Source organism: Apis laboriosa, unplaced genomic scaffold (assembly GCF_014066325.1).
Source record: "Apis laboriosa isolate Shangri-la unplaced genomic scaffold, ASM1406632v1 scaffold112_cov148, whole genome shotgun sequence".
In the NCBI taxonomy this organism is placed as follows: Eukaryota; Metazoa; Arthropoda; class Insecta; order Hymenoptera; family Apidae; genus Apis; species Apis laboriosa.
In genome coordinates this window covers 1,592,324-1,617,410 of record NW_025220865.1, presented here as the reverse complement: position 1 = coordinate 1,617,410, position 25,087 = coordinate 1,592,324, and the positions used below count along the sequence as shown (strand labels likewise).

The 25,087-nt window shown below is 31.3% G+C and overlaps 1 protein-coding gene across 17 annotated transcripts in view; it reads left to right on the top strand.

Annotated features, from left to right (window-relative positions):
* Positions 1–25,087, top strand: part of LOC122714678 (potassium voltage-gated channel subfamily KQT member 1) — a 123,997-nt gene that overhangs the window by 51,316 nt on the left and 47,594 nt on the right. For 7 of the 17 annotated variants that reach the window (XM_043936278.1, XM_043936271.1, XM_043936263.1 and 4 more), the window contains exons 1-2: positions 8,666–8,975; positions 19,517–20,075. The exons of the other annotated variants lie outside the window; for them this stretch is intronic. In XM_043936278.1, coding sequence (XP_043792213.1) covers positions 8,666–8,975; positions 19,517–20,075 — 869 coding nt within the window. Of the gene's footprint in view, positions 1–8,665; positions 8,976–19,516; positions 20,076–25,087 lie in introns of those variants that run through there. 17 annotated transcript variants of the gene reach the window in all.

Genomic DNA, 25,087 nt, shown 5'->3' with positions numbered 1-25,087 from the left:
CGATTCGAATTGCACAAGTTCCACGAAAGCTTTTCTTCGCTTTTCGAAACGAAAAGCGTGGTTAAAAGAATCGTTTTCATACAATGATTAACATGTCAGATTTTTTTCTAAGGAAAAAATTTTTAATCTTCGTTTTACCATATTTGCACAGGAAATATATATCCATTGTAGATTAATTTTGATATGATGTAAATGAAAATATGAAGGAAAAATTTTTATTTTGGAAATTTTGAAATTTGGATTGCAAATTCCGATGAAAGATTTTAGCACAAAATTGTAATGTATTAAAGATTTTCAAATATTGAGATTAAGGATCAATCAATCTGTATCTAATCAAATTTTTCTTTTTAGGAATGATTAATTCTTAAAAGATTTTAACTTTTATTGAAAGGATTGGTAACGAATGAATGGACGAAAGAATCGCTGGAGAATAGAACCAAAAGAATTTATTTGAAAAAATTTAAGAAAAATTATGATTAATGGATAATCTATTCTTGAATTACCATCCGATTCTCGAATTTCTCGATCAAAAATCGAGATCACACGATACATCGAAGGATAGGAGGCTAGACTGGTAATCCTACCTTTATATCGATTGCCATTCAACCATATCGCGTTAGAAATCGATGAAAAAGGTGGCTCTCGAATCCTTTCGTCAGAAGTCATTTATCAGTCCCAACTCGTTTTATCATTTTTAAATCGGACTGGTAAGCTTTATGAGATACACAGAGCCGTGAAATTGGACTTGGCGAATGAAGTTCGGAACAACAAAAATCGTGCCAATAAATATGCCAATCGATCTTTCGAGAGACGAGCAAGCCGAAAAACTATCTTAGCCATTAAAATATACGATGTTGAAAAGACTAGATTTACTAAATTAGTAAAAATAAATTGATATTATATTATAATACACTATCATATGAATTTAAATAACAAGGAAATAATATCTAATATATTTAATTTTTATATACTTCAATGTATTATACATCCTTTCATTATTCTACTTTTTATTCTATACTTTATTGCCATTTAATTATTTGTTGCTGACCGAATTAGTTTAACCGAAAAAAGAAAAGATTTTTTTCTTTTCTCAAAAATGTATTATAAGATTATCTTAAAAATAATTTTAAAATAAAAAAAGTAAGAAGAAAGGAATGAATGATTGAAATGGCATTAAAGGTAACATTCAAAAAAATATTAGGGAAAAAGGGACGGATCATACGCAGCAAAAGGTCGTCACTTCTTTTCCATTTCTTTTTCAAGAAATATATATGTATAGGGTTGTGGATGAGTTAAAGATTCCTGAGGGACGCATTGCTCGTTTATCCAACGACAGAAAAGAATTTCTGATGCCGTTGGTCAGAAATATGATCGTAAAAATGACGTTGATATTTATAGTTTACGTTTTGATGGGAAAGGAAAATATTTTTCTTCAAATAAGGGGATAAGAAAATGTTTCAGAGAAAATTGTTTGCATTATTGCAACAATTTTCGTTTAAATTTTCTGCGATTGATATTTCATCATATTTAATTAAATTTTCTCTTGCAGAATTTCATAAAAATAATTATAAACATTGCAAAGTAAAAATTTAATTGCAATCATATGTGAAACTTGTAATGAATTCATATAGGTTAGATACTAGATTAACAAGAAATTACTAGACTAGTAACAAAGTTATATTCTATACAAAACATTATTTCGTTTCATAGAAATTCAATTCGATCCACAAAAAAAATTCACAAAATACTTTTTAATCTTATTTTATACCGAACTTTCTCGATTTTTTCAAGAATGAATACTTTCAAACAATCTTTCCCTTTTCTATCTGAATAAATAGAATGATATGTAAAAAAAATTCATCGTATTTCTATTTTGTTTCGTTTCCAGCAAATTCATCTTGAAATTTTAACGTTGACGTATGCAAACAAACGAACTTATTCAACGATTCCGTTCTATAAAACGAAGCTTTCTCCTTTCTCGTTAATTCCTTCGCTCGGATGCAGCTTCATCTAATCACGGAATTTTCTCATTAAAGATTCTCTCCATCTCATTTCTATCCCTTTTCTTTCCTTCTTTCTTCTTCGCATATTATAATGAAAAAATACACGCACGAAAAAGTATCATTAACGACTCATATTTTTCCCTTTTTGTTGCAAGTTTCCAAGCTTGTTATTTCCTTTGGATGAAGGCAAATTCGTCAAGGATAATTACACGAAGTGAGAAATGTATTAATACTTGCGTAATTACGACTAGTACGTGATTATTTTAATATATGGTCTACTAGTTCATAAAAATTATTATTAAATTGTTAAAATTTATCGTATAAAAGTGTCATTCCATAAAACAAAGTTAATGGAATTTATCAAAGCCCGATCTATACGAATTTGTACATCGAATATAACAAAAATTCAACGAACCTAACCTAACTTTTTATCGAGAAATTATATCATTAAAATGATATAATTTTTTAAATTTATTAAAAGTGTGCGAAAACAATACACTAATTAATTGAAAGTGTATAATTTTGCCTTCGAATCGAACGAAAGGAAAATATTTATATGACGAGCATTTCGAAAATGACAGTCGAAAATGTGCATTTGCGACCATGGGAGTGAATTTCCTTATGCGCGAAGATTGCAAACTTAAGGAGAGTCGAGAATAAGAAAGTTCACAGAGAGAGAATTCTTAACGAGAATTTGAAGAAAGAGTTTCTACGAGAATTTAACGATGCGCATAGATAGGTTATTTGCATCTTGTTGCTCGAAAAGATTCACGACTGATTCGAATTAATCACATACACATACACCGATTTACTTACATTTTCTTTACGTTACTTCTTAAAATTTTTTTAAAATTTATAAAAGAATTTTTTATAAGAATTTTCAAAATCAATTCGAAGAATAATTAAGTATAGTTACACATACTTATTACGTGACAAATTTTTATCATGGACAATTTTCGAAAAATTTATAACGAAAACAGTGTTTCGTAAGTATTATCCAAAGCATCTAAATCGAATGTTTAATTGGCACAATCTGATATCATCGATAAAATACAATTACAAAGATTTGCAGGTGAAAGTATATAAACGAGGTTAGGTTACTCGATGCATTTGAATCGTATTGGAATCCAAAGGTGAAGGAAGAATTTTTTTATGTTTTGATGCTAAAGTATTTTTTCCTCGATGATCTGCAACAAAAGCATTGTTTATAATAGTATTAAGAAGAAATCGAAGGAAATTTTAGTTAAAAAAAATATAGTTTGGCAGAAGATTAAAGGTTACAATTATAGATTCGATGGAAATAAGAAGTAAGAAATTCTTCATAAATATTATAATCCTTAAATGAATCGAGGAAATGTAATGTAATCGGGGTACAGGATTTGTACTTTTAATGAATTGCAAACCATTTAATCCAGCTGAAGCCTGCAGAAATTCCAGTTTCACGGATCACCTGTACAAATGTTATAATTCCACGTAAATACTTGCAAGAAAATGTTATCACACCTTTTGTATTTGTGTATTTATGAGAAATTTAAACGCACGATAATTTATTTTTATTGAAAAATAAATGTAACATGGAAAAATATGAATATCTAAAACACTCTTTACAAATCACACCTTTATTTAGTACAATTACGTTATTTTACATAATCAGAAAAAAAATAATATATAAAAATTAAAATAACACATTTTCGACATTTCCTTGATAACGATTTAAATTATTGTTCTCTCGTTAATTGGAGCAAGAACTAAACACCCACGTGGAGGAGAGTGGACATCTGGACCAAGGGATCATTTAATTACGGTTGACTGACACGAATGTACGGTACGTCTGACTTTAAGCAGACAGGCGACATTAATAGGAGACGCCTCTGAAAATTTATTTACTCGACTCAATCAAATAAAAAAAAAAAGTTTTTCCGATTTATTTTTCGAATCTCTGTAAAGAGATGCAAGAGCAAGAAAAAACGAGGCATTAAGATATTTTTTTTGTTCACTTTCAAAGGAAAGAATTTTTCATCCTCTTGACTTTGAAAGGAAAGATCCCTTTTTTTGCATTTTTTATTATCTTTTGATAAAAGTTTCAAGAATTTTCTTTAGAAACTTTTTCAAACTTTTTGTAACACAAAGTCTTGTAACACTGAACTCTGAATCTCATTCGATTGATACGTAAATATATACTATATTTCTGGTTTTTTTCGAAGAAGTACTCAAATATCAATATAAAAATATAAAACGATATAATCTATAATATAATCTACATACGATATACAGATTATACGATATTTAAGAAATTCTTTTGTATAACAATTATTATCACAAATATCTTCATTAACCTCATAATATATATTACAAATTTGCATTTATAATTCACTGATATAAAACAAAGTTTTTGGTATATCAGAAATATTCAGTTGAAGCCTATTTATCAAATTAAAACCAATTCCAATTAAAGTGCGATCATCCTCTCCTTACACTCTTAAATTACTTTTTCTCTTCATCATTAAACTTCAATTACTCATTTTTACATCTCTTCCAGCCCTCTAAATCCTAAAAACAAAAACAAGTATGAAATTTTCTTAGAATTATTCGAACTGAAAAAAAGAAGAATAAGAAGAAGAAGAAGAAAATTATTCGAAATTAGAAAAATAAATTGATACGCTAGATACCTCGTGTTCGTCAATGGGTGAAGCCAGACGGAAACATTTTTCACGGTTTGGGTAAACGGTGCGCGGCGTGCAAGCGCCGAGAGCCACCCCTGTTCGGGGGTGGCGGAACTACAGGGTGGCCAAGAGCCACAGTTGGTTGCGGGCTGTCGTCCTGAGCACATTACGCGTCTTCGACCTCCGCCACGCGACCTCGTGCATCATCCCCCGCGCGTTGCGATTGCGTGATCAAACAGTCGCCAAACCCTCGAGGAACCATTTGTCGAGCCTCCCCCCCTCCCCTCTCTTGTGCTTCCGTATTAGAGTGAGTGCGTGGGACACGTGTGTACGTGCGTGCGCGTGATTGCACGTACGTGAAAATCGACCTCGAGTTCTTTCCTCTCTCTTCCTTCCTTCCTTCCCTTTTCTCTTCCTGTTTTCAATTCGGCAACACAAAGGGGAGGAAAATTAATCCTGATTATTATATATCGTTATATTTCGTCCAAGAGATTGCACTGGATTTTCAAGTGGGATCTGAAAGAAAAAGATACTGATTAAAGGATCTCCTCTCTCGTAAGGATCTGGGGAAAATATCCACGAAGAATCCACGAGCTTGTAATCCCCCCTTTCCTCAAAAAAAAAAAAAAAAAAAAGAACCTTAACAATCCTCGAAATCCTTACCTCATCGAACTCGACTTCTGGATTCATCGCCAAGAATTTTTTCGCCAACCTTTGATCGGTGCCTTTGGAAAGAGAGAGAGAGAGAGAGAGAGAGAGAGAGAGAGAGAGAGAGAGAGAGAGGAAGAGAGAAAAAGAAAAAGAAAAGGAAGAGAGGAAGGGGTGGGAAAAATTGAATCCCCGCGTTTAGAAAGCTCGAGATTGCAACGAAATAATAGGTTGTCCTCGTATTTTTTAAATGTCAGAGGACAGACAAAAGCTCGCTCCCCCGGCGGGAACTTTCGATTAAAATTTTATCGGTCGGGGGGCGGGATTCCGTGAAATGTAATCCGGTCGTTAAACAGTGGAGGGGAGGGAAGAGTGATCGAGTGAAGAGGGATCGTCGGTCGCCTTATTGGATCGCTCTATGTAACCGGCAACATCCGGTGTTTTATTCCGTGAATCCGAATGAAATTCTTTTCCGGTTGGGGAAACCGAGTCTGAGAGAGAGAGAGAGAAAAGAAAAGGAAGAACCGTATCCTGAAACAATCTCTCGTCACAGCGTCAGAGATTGAAGGAAATAAGGAAAGGAAAGTAAGGAGAGGAGGGGGATCGTGGAAGGTTTGCTCGAGTGGGTGGAGTGAGAAGAAATGGAAGGAATATCGCGTTCGAAAGATTCACGAGAAGAAGGTTGAATTCTGTTCTCTTCTGGGAAAGATCAAAGAGGCATCAAGAGGTTATTACGTGAACATTTCACTGAACGCGTAAACACACGTTACACGCGTGATTCCTCCTCGACTTCTGTCTGTTGAAACGAAGGATGCTATTCAGGGAAGAATATCGAGGAAAAGAGATACTTTTTCGTACATTTTTGAAACCTTCGAAAAATTGTTCGAGAGGATAACGAGTGGATCGTTAAAAAGTTTGTTAGCGAAGAATTTTTGTAGTCCCTCCCGTTGTCGTCTAAATTTTCGTCGAAACGGGTGTTAAATATGTTACACAAAACGACAGGTGGATCACCAAAGCGATTAGCAAAGAAGAGAGATTCCTAAATTTTCGTAATTTTTGTCAACACGTTGGATCGTGTAAAACTGAACCAATTAAAAAATTCGACGAACGAATTTCTTTTCTCTCTGAAAGCCTTCGAATTGCCACGAATTTTCCTCAACAAATGTGTTAAATCATTCACTTTTCCCCACTTCTGACAAACTTTGAATCTTCCTCCAATTAAGGTTATGTTATATCGACAACGATTAAATAATAATAATAATAATAATAATAATAATAATAATAATAATAATAATAATAATAATAAAAAGTATATCGAGTGATTGGAGAAGGATATTTCGAGCGAGCGTGATCGCTCGCGAGTGTTTGGAAGAGAAGATATAAGAGAGAGGAAACCCTTGGGGCCGGCCGTTGTCCACCATTCGTGGGACGAATGCTGGCTGTCCAATGCCGCGTGCTCGTGTCGCGGCGATCGACGAAAGGATCCAAGACTCGTCGAGAATGCCAATCTCGTCGACGTGGCTGGCGTGGAAAAGCAAGAGGTGTAATCCCTTTAAAAGAGTCTCGAGGTGAGCCACGACGTTGAGCCTGACGTCGAACTGGAGAAAGACGTCGAAAGGGAGAAAGGATCTTGCCCCCCCTCTTGACTTTCTGAAGGAGGAATCCGATTTTTTTTTTTCTTTTCTTCAATAAAACCACCACAGAAAATTGTTGACGATATTTTTATTGACGCTTTTATCATCAATTTAATTCGAAGCTGATAGAACTTCGAATTCGAATTCTGGAACGGAAGATGATTTTTGGATGTGCGAATATAATAATTGTTCTGTGATAATTGTGAAAATTAATTATGGAAGAATTTTTTGAACTCTCAACGCCTCTCTTGCTTTGGATCCGTGGATAATTACAATTTTCAATTAATCGTTTTAAATTTTATAGAGATTCGAAGTTTGTAAATTTTACATTACAAGATGTCGTAGATGTTGAAAAATTCTTCGAATTCTGGAGATTTTTTTATTCAGATTTGTGTCACAACATTGTGGAATTCTTCGATGCAGGAATTTTTTATTTCGAATTTGTGAATAATTATTGAAATTGAAGATTGTGGATGTTGAAGAGTTCGTCAAATTCTGGATTGGTCAAAATTTTGGAACTAATCACCAAAGCGTATCACGGAGGAACAGACTCGCGTGACAAAAGAAATTTGATTTCGACAAGAGAAAGGAGGGAAAAGAAATAGCGCAGAATCGTTTCATATACACTAGAAAGAAAGAGATCGTAAACGTTCATAATTTATAGTTCGAGATTGCAATCTGAATTACAAGCAGAAATCATGTTTTGTGAAGATTGATCTTCCGGTTTTTTCGTTAATCGTGGATAGATTTGCATAAAGAAAATTGGAGATTAACACGATCGGATGTGTAAGTTGTGAAGAGAGAGATTTAATTTTTTTTTTATTTTTATTTTTTTCAAGAATTTGAATTTTTGGAATCGTTAAAAACACTTTTTCATGAATCCCTTTATGGAAAAAATTAGAACTAATGAACTCGTGAATGTGATAACTCGTAAATTTGAATTTACGAAAGTATGGTCAACGAGAATTTCACGGAAGATCGTCGAAGAATACAGTCCTCGATGCTCGTGGACAGTGATAGTGTCCCAAAAACTCGTTTATGATACGATATTAAACTTGAACTTGGCTGTTAAAAAAAAGAAGAAATTAGAAGTGCATCAGAAACAGAATGTCACCAGTGTTTAAATAGCGTCCGAATTCAAGAACAATAAATATATTTTAAAAAGTTGTGAATTGTGAACAAGTTCGAAAGAAAGTGAAATAGTATCGTCGAACAGTTTTCCGATTTCGCCAAGATCCTAAAAACCCATCACTTTCTTTTCTCTTTAAATTATAATTAAACTATACCAGAAAGAACATTTTCAATATCCAAATATCGTTTACATTTCACAAATCAAGTGTCTTATCCAAGAAACATCCTTTCTCGAATCGATAAACCATAAAAAAAAAAAATCTGAAATCCTAACCTATTCCTTAAATAACTTCATCAAAAACAAAGGAAACGATATCCAATATAAACAATAATAAATAATATCTCCAATATATCAATCAATAATCAAAATCTTCGTTTCATCTTTGAGAAGATATATTAATAAGATAGACTTCTTTAATCTTTGTCTTAAAATATAAAAATCGTGTGATCGAAAAAGAAAGAAGAAAAAGAGAGAGAGAGAGAAAATAGTGATCGTAGATCCTGAGACGACCATGAACAGAAGGGAAAATCTTCCGACGGTGGTGGGTCAGGTGAATGGAAGTTGGAGTTGCAAGAGAGCCTCGGGATGCTGCACGCTGTTATGCTAGGTAGCGGTCCGGGTCGAGGGAGACACGAATGGTATCCGGGATTTTATCTGCAACGTCGACGACTTGGATGCAGGATGAACCGTGGGGAGCAGGAGACATTATTCAGGCAGAGCAGGCAGCTCACGAGGATCGTGCCGTCTCACGAGGACCTGGTGCTGAGCGTGCTTAAGTCGCCGATCAGCCAGCACCAGCAACAGCAACGCCAGCAGTATCATTCCACGCACCATTCTCACGAGCACCATGTCAACTGCCAAGGTCATCAAAATCATAAGAAGTGCACGCATTCAGGTATACTTGAATTAATTGGGGGGCAATCTTGTTATTTATCTTTCGTGGATATCGGCTTTCGTGACGATCGGCTGATTCTTGGCTGCTCACTGGAACAAAAAAACTGGGGATATAGGTTTTTAGCAACTTTTCTTCGAGATGATCAAAAATTTTTAGGTTAGAGATCGCGATTAAGAAATGATCGGGTAATATTTCTTAAAATGGTCGCTGGAATTGTGGAAATAGTTTCTTTTTTTTATATTAGAAATCATCATCGAATGATTCTGAATCTATTTACTGGAATTATATAGATTTTTGTTTTTTGGTTGGGTGATGGAAATTTTGTTTTGGATCAGGAATCGTAGTTATAAATTATCGAATGATTTAAAACAAGTCACTAGAATCATGAAATTATTTAGAAAACGAGATATGTATATTAAATAAATTTCCTTCTAAAATAATATATGAAATTTTTATAATCAATTATAATATCGAATGAAAGTATTTTTTGTTTATTGATAATCAGTGATGAAAATTTTTAGGTTACGAACGACTATTATCAATCAGATTAGATTCAAATAAAATTAAAAAAGTACAAAATAAAAGAATAGATTTTTAAATTTATTTTTTTATTTACGTACCATGTAAATTTCCAATTTGAAAATCTTTCATTATATTTTTCGTTATATTTAGAAGCACTGAAATTTTGTCGCTTACGATTACTTTGAAACTAAATCTAATGCCTCGTTTACAAAGAATTAAATTACGTTGGTAAGTTTCACGCGAAGTCTGGAAATTTAAAACACAAAGGAGTCTCGCAAAGCTCTCAAAGAGGAATTGTAAAAGTCCCATTAACTGCGTTTTCAAAGTAGCTAAAAAAATATTCCAAAACTATTAAGCATCATGCAAAGAAACATTTCACCTTAGAGATTATTTTCACGTGTTGTATTACGTGCTCGTTTTTATGTATAATCTTTGTTGATTGTAATTAAATTTTACATTACGCATTCTACCTCCAATATATTAATATTCGAACGTTGTTTCATAATATTATATGCTTGTGCATTAAAATGGAAATAATATTACAATTAATATGAAAGTTGTATCGAGATAAAATAATTTTGATTCAAAATAATAAATACCTATGATATGATTCGTGATATTTCTTAAAATTATAAGAATATCCATTTCAAATTTAATTTTTTTTGAAAGCATTAATAATACAATACACGCGCAACTTTTTCAACAATTAACGATAACCAATGGAATAATTCAAGTTTGAATAGTTCGAAAACGAAATGCTCGTGTCTCGTTAGTTTGGACCAGAGAGCGTGACAACACGATCAAAACACGCATGCGTGAATTTCTATCTTCCGCAAATAGGATACGTGAGCACAGTTTGACCGACTTTGAGAACACATTTCCTATACACTATTTTTAGTACTTGTGTTTAAGAGATAATCGAATATTTTATGTTAAAGATTGTAGTAATATTAAAAAAAAAATATGAATCGAAATATCAAAGGATATGAAGCGCAGTTTGAAAGTTAAGTTAAGCCCTCTGATGGCTTTTAGTCGGCTTTCGTTTCACAGCTGATGTTGGAAACTAGGAAACAAGGTGATTTTTAGCTTCTTACTTGATATTATACTCGAAGTTTGAAAGTTGCAAAGATTAATCTTTTTCTTAAAAAAAAAAAGGAATTTTCACGAGCATGTGTAATAATAGTTTTGTTTTTAGGTGTTTCGTTATATTTCAAATAATTCATGGAAGTGAAGGAAAACAAGTATTTTTCAAATATATATTGGTTTTATTTTGTGAATTATGATATAATTTATGATACAAAAAAAAAGATTTGAGGAAAATTATGTGATAAAATAGAATGCAACAATTTTAAATTATTCTTTGCCAGATTGCTATAATTTTCGATTACATTTTTTAGGAGAAATTTGTGGAAGAAGAATATTTTTTCTCGATAAAAATATTCTATTCTTATTATTAGATTAAAAATAAACAAGAACAAAGAGATGTTCCCTCGTTAGATAAACTAAAGAATGCATACTTTCTCGTTACTCAGTGAATGAAACACGATGTTGATCCTCGATTCTCGATTTGACGATTCGTCATGGGAGGTTAGAAAGCTTTCCTTGATACACGAATCAAGAGAGTTATATTTATTTACAATCAATAATATTATAGACATCTCTTTTATCTTACAAATTCTTCTTTCATGAAGAATTTTACACGTAATTCAATGATATATCTGAATTTTTTCTTTCTTTTTTTTTTTAATTAAAATATTTGAATATTTGAAATATTTATCGATAAATGAATGAATTATACGATAAATGAATAAAATGTTTGTTGTTTATTGTCGAATGATTTCTACAAGTATTATTTGTAATTACATTTCAAAAGTATAATATATATTCGCATTTAATTAAATTACAAAGCTGTAGGAATCCCGATACGTTGCGGTAAAACATTTCCAAATTAGGTTAATGCAGTGAACAATGTACTTTCACTTTATAAGAAATTATTCTTCGTTTAAACAATAAAGAATACATTTCTTTCTAATTTTTCTTTCAATATAATGATTTCGAAAAAAGAAAAATTTGCGTTTTCTTTATTATCATCTTTCTTTATTCGATATTTTCATAGTCCAATGAAAAAAAATATATCGAATCTCGCTATAATCACTTCCAGTTAGAGATATAATAAAAGTTTATATAGACAAATTTACACACTCTTTCATTACAAAATTATAATCTTACAAATATCTTCATATTCTGAATATTCAACAATTTAATTATAGTTTATAACATTTGATAATACTTTATTAATTGGAAATTGATATTCTAAAATTCTTGAAAAAATATTCTGACCATTAAGCGTGTGCACTATGCAAGAGAAAGTTTCGGTTCAAATTAGACGTTTGTGCTGGTAACATAGTCTAATTAGTTCTTCTACGAAAATTCGCCTCTGTGAACTACAATTACATTCATTCCTAATGCTCTTTGTGTGTCTAACTATCTTTCTCTCTCTTCAAGATGTTGTTCACCTTTATTTGCCTGCAGTTGATGCTGGGAACTTGAATTATTCGTATTCATGGTTTAACGTTGGGTTTAACGCAAGACTTCCGTCCGCTGGTTGAAATGTTTGTTCGAAGAATCCATGAAATTCATTGTCTGGAGAATTAAAATGGAATTATTATGTAAAAAAAATTTCTTGGGGTATTTAGATAATTTTCAGTTTTTTATAGTTGTATTTATATCGTAATTTGAAAAAGAGAATTTATCTACCTTCGTTAATTATACTGTCTCTTTCATAGAGAGAATTTCGATCCTTTTTTACTTGTAGTGTGTAAAATTATATTCTTATATTCGTTGCTCGAAACAGAGAATTTACTAACTTCTTGAGTAAGTATAATTATTTGAATTGAATCTGCATTTGATCGAACCTAATTTTTAAATATTGCATATTATATTGTTTATATTGTTTATAAATGTTGTAATATATACGTATAATTAAAGTTATATATATTAAACTTACATTCAAATTAGAAATTTAACAATATTTTCTTCTTCTTCTATAATATAGATGAATGAACACGTATATATGAATAACACGATAGTTTCATTGCTTAGAACGCCATCAAGGATAATACGCCGCATTGTTCAGGGATATAATCTAGATCAGAACGTAATTATTATATTATTGATCACGAGTATGGACGTCATTGACCTTTCCACCATGTCCCTATAATCCGTACAAGATAGCGAATAAATTCACAGGTGTGGATAATCTTCACCCATGTGAATAAGCGGATGGTTGCGTTAATATTTACACTTACCTTGTCAACATTTCTTACTTTCCTGAGTACTACATTTCTAGTTAGTCTTACTGTTCATATTTTTCCTCGTGTGGAAAGCATGTTATATGCTTTCATGCTTGCATTTTAATTGCAAATTTTTCGATTTCGATTGTTGATTTAATCTTTATATCGATTGGAATCCTTTTTGAAGATTTCAATATGTCTTCGTGCAATGTTCCATAATTAAAGTTGTTTACAGAATTTTCAGACTAACTAAATTATGCCGAAAATATTCTAAAATTTCAAAGATCGAAATGAAAAAGTTTTCTTGAAAACTAAGTCGAATTTTAAATTTGTGAGATGAATGATGTTATCGAATGTATTAAGAATTGGAATAGAAATAGATTCCATTAATGATATTTCCAAAAATATAAATTTTCAATAGATTTAGATTTTTGCAAATTACATCATTTTTACGGAAAAATTATATAATAGATTTTATAAGATCGTTAAAATTGAAAATTTAGGTTAGAAATGTCAACGACCAATCGTTGAAAATATCGATAAAACTGGGAAGGAAAGAAAAGAAGAGAATTGCTTCCTTTCTGATCTTTTTCATTCTTTTTCTTCTTTCTTCAAAAGCAGCAGCAAATCGGTTTCGTTCTAGACAGACTGGTTCTCGATGAATATCTCACAATCCGCTATATAGTACGTTTGAACTTCCGATTCTTCGTTCGTTAATGTCGCAGAGAAATTGCATGTAATCGTTAGAATTTATCTGCATACACTATAGAGACGGTCGCTGCTCGACGAAGAGAGGAAGTGCTAGTGATGAGCGTGCAGATAATTCGAAGCAATTTATCGGTGTAGCGTGTACAGGTATCTAACGTCCACGTGAACCGTGCGCAACTTTTTATTTCGATCCATGCACCAATCTTCTTGTTGGACAACTGTAACCACGAACCTAGTTTAACCGAATAAATGATGTAAGCGCTATGGTAATAAAAATCCAAGAGAAAAAACTTCAAAGTTTATCAAATTAATCGCACGATATTTTAATGTTTATTAATAATTAGAATCAAATATTTTATATTGTATGCATAGTATACTCATTCCAAATGCTCTAAATATTGGTCGCATACTTCTATCTTCGATTACTTTCGAATTGATCCGAAATAATTATTAAATTGTATATTCAATAAAAATCGATATTCTAAATCGAGTTTTTCCGATTCGATACGACTCGAAGCATTAACTATGTGAAGTTTGGCATCCAAGATTGCGAGAATATCCGAATTTGCCCGAATTTTCCCGATTCGACCCGAACTCGAATATTATATTTAATTAGTTGTACGTTTCTATCAAGGAAGGGTATTATTTTTCGTTTTTGCTTTATCTTGTATTATATTTTTGATTATATTAGTTATCATTATTTAATGTTATGTTTAATAGTTTGTTACATATAAATTTTTGACGTTATTTGATTTAATAACATGTATTGAATGGAAAATGAATTTAAGGTTACAAATTTTGTTTTCATTCGCAAATAAGATAATTTTATATTTGTGTTTCGAATATTGCTGATTTTTTGGAGATTGATGGAATTCAATCAAGGATTCAGACTCTTTTTACTATCGTATATAATTAGTGTGTAGGCGGACGTGACCTTTGGATCTAAATCCCAAGTGGTTTTTTATCTTGGAAATAATGTTGGGCGGCTAAAGAAGAAAACCACGGAAAGGTTTTTTACGATTTTTTCTTATATAATTGTGCTCGTTAGAAAGCTCTGTTCAACATATTTTTATATATAGATAAATGTATACATATATTTAAATATTTGAATTATTTAAGAAAATTTTTTTATTATTGAAAAATATTATTGAAGAATTTTTAAAAATAAATTCAATATTCAATTTTCATGTTTGTTGTAAATATCGAAATTTTTTTAAATTTATATAGTCTTTTGCAAAGAAATATGAAGTTTTAATAAAATTTTTTTATCATTTGTATAGAATAAAAGAAAGATAAAAGATTAAGTTGATTCGATGACATTAGCTTTAATTACAATTTTTTATGATTATACATAGGAATTTGATAAGATGAATGACATCATTATTATTTAGCAATTTGATTTTGCATAAATTTAGATTTTGAAATATTGTGCAATAATGATAAATAATATCATAATAAATGATAATAGGAGGTTTTGGAATTAAATATTATATTGATACATTAATCATTCAACAATTAGTACTTCTGAATTCTCATGATATACTATAATTCAATTTTGATTTTATAAAAGATTCATTTGAATGGCAAAAAATTTTTGAATTATTTTAATTGTTATTAATGACAATTTTTAATAATCAATCTAAAAATTCATTGGTCGAAATAGAGATAATAATGAATAATAGTGAATTTTTTAAGTATTATGGAAATCTAAAATATTGATATAGTTTGAGAAATAGAGTTTACATAGAATGAAACTTATTTCTATAAAATAAGAAATATATTTGATTAAAAAATTAAAAATATCAAGAAAGTATGACTTATTTCAATAATATAGAGAAGATTATTATCAATATCTTACAATGATAAATATTATTAAAATTTATCAATTTTAATAATTTATAATTAATTATTTATCAATTATTTTAATTAATTAATAATTTTTAATTAAATTTTTTTTTAATTAATAATTTATCAATTATTTTTTTCTAATTGAAAAGCAAAACTATATTTTTCTCAGAATTCAAGATTTTTCTAGTAAAAATATTCAATAATTAGACTTTTATCTTTTAAACTTTTCTAGTAATTTCTATCAAACAAGTCCTCAAAAATATTAGAAATTTAATATCATATTCGTTTTCCTCAGACTGAGTTAATTTTAATTATCATTTTATTATTATAAAGGAATAAAAGTAAAAGAAAAGTATTCAAATGTTTCTTTACTATATTAAAAAAAAAATAAATAAATAAATAAAAGAATTAATTCTAATAAATGAAAAACTTATGTTTTTACACTTTTTGAATAGGTATATTCTTAATATCTAAATTAAAACATTTCTTTTATTCTATTCAAAAACTTCAATTTCATGCAATGAACAAACAAGAAAACTTTTTTCAATAAGTAATTTTTTTGTAAGTCATTAATATTGTAAAATGTTTGAAAAAGTAATATATAGTTACAATAGTTTTGATGAAATAATTTAATTTAAATTTTATTTTTTAACGAAAAGTTTAACATGCATAAAAGTTTCAATAATTCCCTAATTAATTCTGTTTAAAATAGAATTCGTTATAATATATGTTCCATATGTATGTATCTAGAATCTGTTCTGCATTTATATAAATTATTAGGTCATCTCGTTACTGATATCGTTTTTACTCGTCTCGATCAAGATAGAATACAATTTCATACAACATCCTTCGAAATATTCATGAGCAGCTGTTGCTAATGCATTAGATCAGAGAAAATAACATCGGTATTATAATTATCTCGCATTTCATCGAGACTTATATTAAATATCAATAATTTTATTTATTTTAATTAATGTTTCCACAAAATTAACCTAATACACGTAATAACATACGACAATTGGGAACCATTGTTTAGGAACCAAAATTACTATAAAAATTACTAGTGATTTGTAACTAGTATTGCCAACTATATAACATTTTATTTCATTTATTTATTTATTTATTTCCATACCGATAATAAATCACTATTTCTAAAAAGATTTTTCCAATAACTTAAATTCCACTCAATTCCATCATTTTTACAAATTTAACTAAACTTTGAAAATATCAAATTTAAATTTCGTAGAATTAAATTCATTTAGTCCAGATTCTCTCTCTTCCCCCCCCCCCTCTCTCTCTATATATATATATATCGTCCGTCTCTTATTTAATTTTTTCACAAAATACTTTCTGTCGTAATAAAAAAATCTTTGCTTACTAATGAAATCACGTCGTGAAATATACATCTTCCAATATTCACTCGGTCGATCTTCGATGACGGATAAGCAGTGTGCAGAAGCGAACCGATATACACGGAACGACATATCGAGCAATCTCGTTACTTCAATTGATGCTCAGAAATATAGCCACCGCGTACGCGGTCGATAATCGAATCTCCCAACCATTTTCGTTGTCCTCGTTTACACCCGTGGCCATAAAAAAATCTTGCGCGAGTTATGACACTCTGGATAATTCTAAATCTAGAGTTCGATCTAAGATTTTACAATACATCGAAAAACTATTATCGAATTTATTATGGAAAGATAATTTATAATTAAAAGAAAGAAGAAGAAGAAATAAAAAATGACAGAGAGAAAATGTCATATAGGATCAGATATTACACAGATTGCTAATTAGACTTGCAAATATCCGACGGTTTTGGATCAAATATTCCTGAATAATTCCCGCTTTATCTATCTATCAGAACAAATGGCTAGATTTTTTTTTACCGTTTAATTTCTTTGTTTGATTAATTACACGAGAAGGAAAGAATTTTCGCGATTTTAATTCAAAATTTTGGGTTTTTTTTTATGCAGAAAATACGAATGATCGATCCTTTCGAAGTATTTCGTCACTCTGTTCTATTCATATTTCTATTTCCATTTATTTTTAGAATCTCTACCTGCTACATACGTCATAATCGTGCATGCGAAATGTCTTGTATTTCCACGGTATTCGAGTGCATATTCTTTATACTTCTTTATACTTGTCTAATTGTTCATCAATAAACTCCAGTAATAGTATACTATTCTTTTGAATGAGATCTTTCAAATTTGATATATATTTCGCGAATCATTCTCAATTTTTTTTTCCATTGGCATTTGAAACAATTTTACTAGATTAAAAAAAAAATGAAATATCATATTAAAAATATGATAAATTTGAATTTACATTTCAAAAGATTCTACTCTTTATACAAAATTATAATAAAAAATGGCAACAATTTTTCCGTTAACCAATTATAAAATTCTGACACCTGCAAAGAAGGATGCACGTGCCGCCTCTTCTTTCGCGATAACAAAATTTCATCGATTGTGCGCATAGCATCGTGTGAAATATCTTTATCTAAACATTATCTAAATAGCGTTTCACCTCTGTCTTACCACCCGTAATGGAAAATTGAAGTCGTTCGCGCTTACATGGTACATACTTTCGATAACGATCTCTGTTAAGAAACAAAGGCCGCAATGAAAATACCATAGTTGGCTAAAAAAAAAAAAAGGACTATAAATATTATCGCTTCGCGTAAAACGTTGGCTTACCATAAGATAATAGCGTTGTCGATATATTTCATCATCGCATGATCTGGATGGTTTATTATAATGAAAAATAGTTTAGTTTTTTTCATTTTTTTTTATCACAAACATTACGCTTTCTTTTTTATTATAGTACGTCGTTATATAGCAGGTAGGAAGTGTTTATAACACCGTTAAGTTATCGGGTAATTGCTTTTTATAGTGGAAAATGTTTTAAGGACGATGTTGCGTGATGAGAATGATTTTTCTCGAAGGTTATGGAAATCTTTTCTCGAATCTTTATTTTCTTATAGGTGTTTTTCGTATCGATCGTTTCCTATTGGAAACAAATTATTAATATTGTTTTTTGTTTCGAAATTTTTTTTTTATACTACATTAAATTTTAGGAATATATAGTGATAATTTCTCTATCAAGAAATTGCACGTTAATAAAATAGAATACTGAGAGAGAAATGAAATAAATTAAAGAATATAATTGCTCTTTGTGAAAATAGTGATCCATAGTCAAATGTTGGAAGACATTAAAAAAATAAAATTTTACATCGAAATTGTTGAGAATAGAGATATGTATTTTTTATTAAAAGACTCTTTCTCGAAATATTTATGTTGATCGATGAGCTTGAAATTTCCAGACTTATTCGAAAGGAAAAAAAATTAGTTGTTGTCACAAAATTCAGACCGCATAAGCCGCATCGAGCTGCCAATATGGCAGGATAGAGACGTTGATAGAATTTCTTGTCGATGCAACGTCATTGCACCGCGAATATGATTTATCAAAAATCTATGTCTGTTGATCAATCGATATACTTGTCGAGGAAGATTCCATAGCATCTTTCTTAATTAATACAAATATCGTATTAGTAACATTAACCACTTATATATACTTCGATATTTTGTTATAAATATCTAATCGATGATAAGCAAATTTTCTCCTCCAAAAAAGTGAGCAGCCAATTACAAAACCCGATCGTACCCGACCATTTAAGCTGAATCTACATAATGAATATGAATATTAATTAATAAAAGTGATGAGCAAAACCGTCTTAATCCCGAGCATTGTCCCCATACAAATTATAAATTTATATTTTTCAAGAAGACTCACTGCTTCGTCCAAGAGCCTAAATAGACCACTCTTTCCCTTGATTTAACAAGTTGATATATTCACAGGACGATTTTCGAGAATTTTTTCAATTTTTCATTTTCATTACCAAAAAAACCTTCGAACATTTGGCCTCGTACATAAATTAAATAAATTATCTCTCAATTCCATTTATTCCATTAACTACTCTACTCCTCTGAAAAATGCGTCCCTCGAATATATCAACACCCTCGGTCAATACCTTTCCTCGATCGTACGAATCGAAAATAAAAAAAGCGGAGAGAAAAGTCGAGAATAATAATAAAAGAGGCGACGGAGAATCGGAAGACAGGCCAATTGGGCCAATTGTGTTGGAAAAAAAAAAAAACTGTCCAGGTGAGAACAACGAGAGTCTTCCACGAAGCAAGGACCAATGCTCGAGGCTGACGGAGAAGCGTTCGAGCGCCGCGGCCGCGTACGCGGCCCTCCAGGCGAGCGAGGATGAGCTGATCGCGGAGCACTGCCTCGAGTCCGAGGACGCGGCGCTGAAAACGCCTGGGAGCGAGACGGAGGACACGGAGGACAACGGGGCGCAGATGGAGGAGGCTGCCTCCTCGCCTGGCCGCCGTTTCACCTTCCTCAGGCGGTTCCGATCGCCCAGATTCGGCGAGGCGCACCACAAGAGGGTGCCCACGCCGATGAAGAGGAAGTACAGGCGGAAGAAGAGCAAGGACGACATAATAAACAACGATATGAACGCGGCGGAGGTGGAGCCGCCGAGTTTGAACCAAGCAGGTGTCCCAGACCCTTATTACCCGATCTATCTGCCGATCGACCAGGCCTTCAAGGCCAAGTACGTGTTCCACCACAAGAAGGGGAAGACGTTTCAGGAGAGGCTGTACGTGTTCCTGGAACACCCAGGCGGATGGATCTGCTTCATCTATCATTTCACCGTGTGAGTACCTTTGTTTCTGTGAAGGTGAATCCCGGATGGAATTGTGTTCCTGCCTGGGATTAATCGTGAATGGATCCAGGCCTGAGAGGATAAATGGTAATTGATCGAATTCGCCGGTTCTTTGGCCTTCTTGGTTGAGGATATATTTGGAAATGAATATTTTTTTTTTTTATAAGTATGATCGTGACAAATATCGAATTAAAATATTTCGAATTCTTATCGAAAAATGTTACAGCGATGTTTGATTCTTAACTTTTTTTTTAAAGTGAATTTTTTTGATTATTTTTTCAATTTCAATCGAAACACCTCGGAAGATTTTATTCTCGAGAATATTCAGATTCACTTCTCATTGAAAAAAATATAGTAGACTGACTTCTCAGCATTTTAGGATAAATTAAAAATTTACTTTCGACCGGATGACCTTTCGACGCTAAAGTGGATACTGTTCTATATTCATAAGCCTTGACAATCTGCAGCTGCAGTCGTTAATATAAATTATTATATTCCTCGATTTTGAATTCGCTCAAATCGTCACAGAATGCATTATTCGTCTATGCGTATAAGGTTATAATCTATCTATATACGCACACATACACAAGCATCGATACGAATGTGTTTCGGATTAATATTCAAAACTGACATTACGTCGTACGTACTGAACGTGAAATTGATTCGGATTAATGCAAGGATCAACGTCTCTCCTTTCGAATAAACCGAGCACGTGGGGAATTAGAGACGTATCGACAGATTCGTTACTCTGTTATGTCCACCATCGAGGTTTCTATCCATGCATAAGCAGCCTCCAAACGATATTGGGAGTCGACTCGAGTGATGGATTTAAGTCGGTGATTCACAAGATCGTTGTACATTATTTTATAACGTTGCGCGAGTTAAACCCATCGCTACAGAGTCTAAAGATTCCAAAAGTCAGGTAACAATGCAACTAGAGATTTCTGAGGTGATTTCAAGTAACTTTTTCCTGTGCAAAAATTTTCGTTTTGATCTTGTTAACGATTTATTAACGAAAAGCATTAACCAATCGCGATGCGATTCGTCGATCGCCATTGTTTCTGTTCCATTCTCTTTTCTTTCCAACAGGTATTATGTGACGAAGAAACAAGTAAAGTTTAATATAAAAATATAATAAAGTTTATGCACTATTGGATCGGGCGAGAACACACGGTTCATGTTTTATGGATGCAAATAAGAAGGAAAGATGGAAATATTTGTGCATGGAGGAATTCCAATAGAAATGAAAGGAGAATAACTTAGGCATGTTATTGTAGCATGAAATACATTGCAGCCAAAACTTTGAAATCGATAACGTTTTTTTTATGAAATTTCAGATTGAAATTCTGATCAGAAAAATCTTTGGGGAAAAATTTGTTGCATACAATTTAAATTATAATAAATTTCATTTATTTACAAATATTTTATACAATTTAAATTTCTATTCCAATTTCTTGAGAAAATAATATGTAAAAACTTTTCATTTCATCAAAATGCAAAATGTTGAATTATAGTTTATAAAAAAAAAAAATAGAAATTATTCATATTATACAATCAATCAATATTTAAATATTATTCATACGCTTTTGCATATTTCAATCAATAATCCTATTCATCCTCTCGAGGATCATTTCCTATTTTCTGTACCCAATCTTCTATCCTGTCCCCGAAGACAAATATTTCTCTGTATTGGAAGCGACGTCAGTTATTCGAAATAGAAATGGTTTGATTCAACAAGTGAATCGAAATTCTTTTGTATTATATATATAGAATGTTAATATATTCTTGGAACAGATTTAGAGGATTCTAGAGGCCAGAGAAATACAAAAATATCGATCGAAGCTTATTTATTAAGTTATAAGTAATGTAAGTTTGCGGTGAAAATAAAACGTGACAAAAATAGGATGGTGCAACGAAGATAGAGCAATCTCACTATTTTTGTTTTAACAAAATTCTATATTTTTGTTTGTTTATAAGGAAAGAAATTATAATTAATTATTATTTTATTATAATACTATAGAAAGTAACAATTACTTTGGACAAAGTAATTAATAGTAATATGTAAGTCTTGAAACTTGTTGGTAAATGTGATTACATAACTTCCAACGTCATTATGCAACTTTTATAAAAGGCTAGTATATAAGAGTTTGAAATTATTAAATATATACTTTGATTAATTGTCTACTTTGGCTCAACGTCAGTAAACTAAGCTTTAAACTTCACGAACTATTGCTCGAACAAAGTTTAACTTAGCCCTACGAATCTCAATTGAGAAAGGCTCATAAAAAATTTCTATCCTAAAATAAATATTTATTAGATTATTTTCTAATGAAAATAAATTTCTTGTTATAATTACTGTCACGATTTATTATAATTTTTTTGTGTTTAATTTTCATCAACTTTTACTCTAATATCGAATATAACAAATATTTCAAAATACATATATTTAGATATTCTTTGAAATTTGTTTCAAAATTGAAATTCGAAATAGTACTCCTGGACATGCATATATTTGTATGATTGCATAAAATATCACGAGCAGGATATAGATATCTAGATCCATTTGCCCCTTGGTCACGCTGGACGCCATCTCTAAAAAAAAAAAAAAGATAAAATAAAATACAATTACGTGTTAACAAAAAAAATAAATATCTACTCACCTTTCCCAACTCGGAAATTGCGAAAATCGTAAAAATGTTATCACCAAGGTTTCACGTCTTATAAGGTTATTTTTACCCCCAATGGCGCGCGTTTCGCGAGACGAGCACCGCGAATAAACGTCATCGTAAAACCTTCGACTAAAAGGAAGGCACTGTTAGAAAGTATACATGTTTCCACTTCCTCTTAAAACCTATATATCGTTCCTGACCGTACCGTTTTATTTCCGTTTGCTTTTTCGTTCGGGTGTATCGTAAAAATCCATCTTTGATCCGCCCACGACCCCACCACCTGCATAAGTATCAAAATACTCTCAGTTTCTCATGTATTATTCAGAATTTTCGTTGGTTTCCATTATTCTTCCTTTTTTTTCTCGATTGCTCTCTCTCTCTCTCTCTCTCTCTCTCTCTCTCTCTCTCTCTCTCTTTCTCTTTTTGGATACGCGTGTCCTTCCTTTTTCAAAGTTGCCGCGAAGTACCGCAACCCTTTAAATAATTCATTACGAAAACAAAGTACATGCAGAATGAAACGTGGCATCGAAGCCTATCGATCGCATGAATGCAACGTTTATGCTCCCCTTTTTATCTTCACCTCTTTCCCTTTTTTATCGTCTGCTATATGACAGCAAAACGATTGTTCTTATCGTTCCTCGTTAATTTCCTGTTGCAGAGAATAGTTTCTACTTGATACCTTTTAATGAGGCTGCGTTATGTGTCCTGTTTTTCTTTCTTGTTACTTCAGTTTCCGGTTTTACTAGTCATTATTAATCATACTTGTTCCAGACGGCGAGTTTGGACTTTTGAAATTTTGAAATTGAATCGTAAGTGATTAATTTGCTATTTTGTTTTAAAATTATTTTTGATAGAGATTACATATTTAAATTTCTACAATACCTTAAATGATTGATGACCATGTTGGGTTCTTGAACTCTATCGGTTATCATAGGAATGTTTAAATATATTTATTGTTTAAATCAGGAATGATCAACTGCTATTCTCATGGAAATTCCTTCTGAAAATATGCAAAGCAGAATTTTTTATTCGATGTATTAAAGTCAAAAATGCAACGTTCTATGATACTGATTCGTCTCTTGTTCGAATTTCCATTGCTATATATTTTCGCTTATCTCTTTTTTCTCTGGACACATATGTTGGAGAATTTTCAACCGAGTGACCCGTGTTGATTCCACGATAATAAAGTACGCTATTGCAGTTTTGACGATGCGAAACGTCACGATCGGAAATTATCACGGAAGCGTCTTTCATTTTGTCCTCGACGCAGTTACACTCGCAATTCGAACGCGCCATTCATTTCCGAATACGTGGATCTCTTTTTCATCAACTTCGAACAACTTTGAACTGCATAATTTATCTGGTTTCCTGGCATATCCTTCTTTAGACATTTTTTTTTAACCTAGAAATTGTCAACGATAAAATTAGCTTTCTTTATAATTCATTAATAATTTGAATTTTAATTCAGCAAAATATTGTTGACATACTTGAAAGAAAGAAAAGTCGGTCTACTTCACGCTATATTACCTGATAAAAATCCAAAGTAATAGTTTAACTATACCTGCTCGATCAATTGATATCTTGGACAGTATGCAAAATAGGAATAAATATTGCACTCGAAGTGATAGTGATCTCAGATCGCGTGTCATTTTATATGGGAAATTTTTCAGTTCAGAATATTTCAAGGAATTTAAATTAGATCACGAGAGTGAATGTAATGTTAGATTTTCTATTGCATAGATTGATATTCAAATTATCGCTATTATTGTGTTGTAGTAGTACACCGATTTAGATTATTTGATAATAATTCAGAATGAAGAAAGGGATATGAGCTTAATGAATTTGCAATACTTCCGTGGATAAATTGCAAGATTATCTCAATGATAAATTATTTCCTATCTATGGAATGTTTCGTCCGAGTTGAATAATTTATTAGTCACAGTATATGTAAGGAATGCTATATAATTCTATATAGATACTATATGAAATATTCCCTATCTTCTAAATTATGTAAAGATCGAGTATTTATTAAGAGGTTATAAGACTAATTTGACTCTATCATTATCTTTGTGAAATTTTCTTTCAAGAGAAATTGATAAACTTACAATTTCATCTATAAATTTATGAAATGAATTTTAGGAATATTGCAAATTTTTTTTGACATAAAAGTAACGAATATATCAAAGCTTACCTTTTGAATGTAACTGAAACATTAGTTATAGTTTCTATTTATCTGATTCGAATAATTGTCAGCCATTTCACTATGTTGCACATATACATATTCATATTTAACATAGTTTATAAATATAAGCTTATTAATGTATTAATGATTAA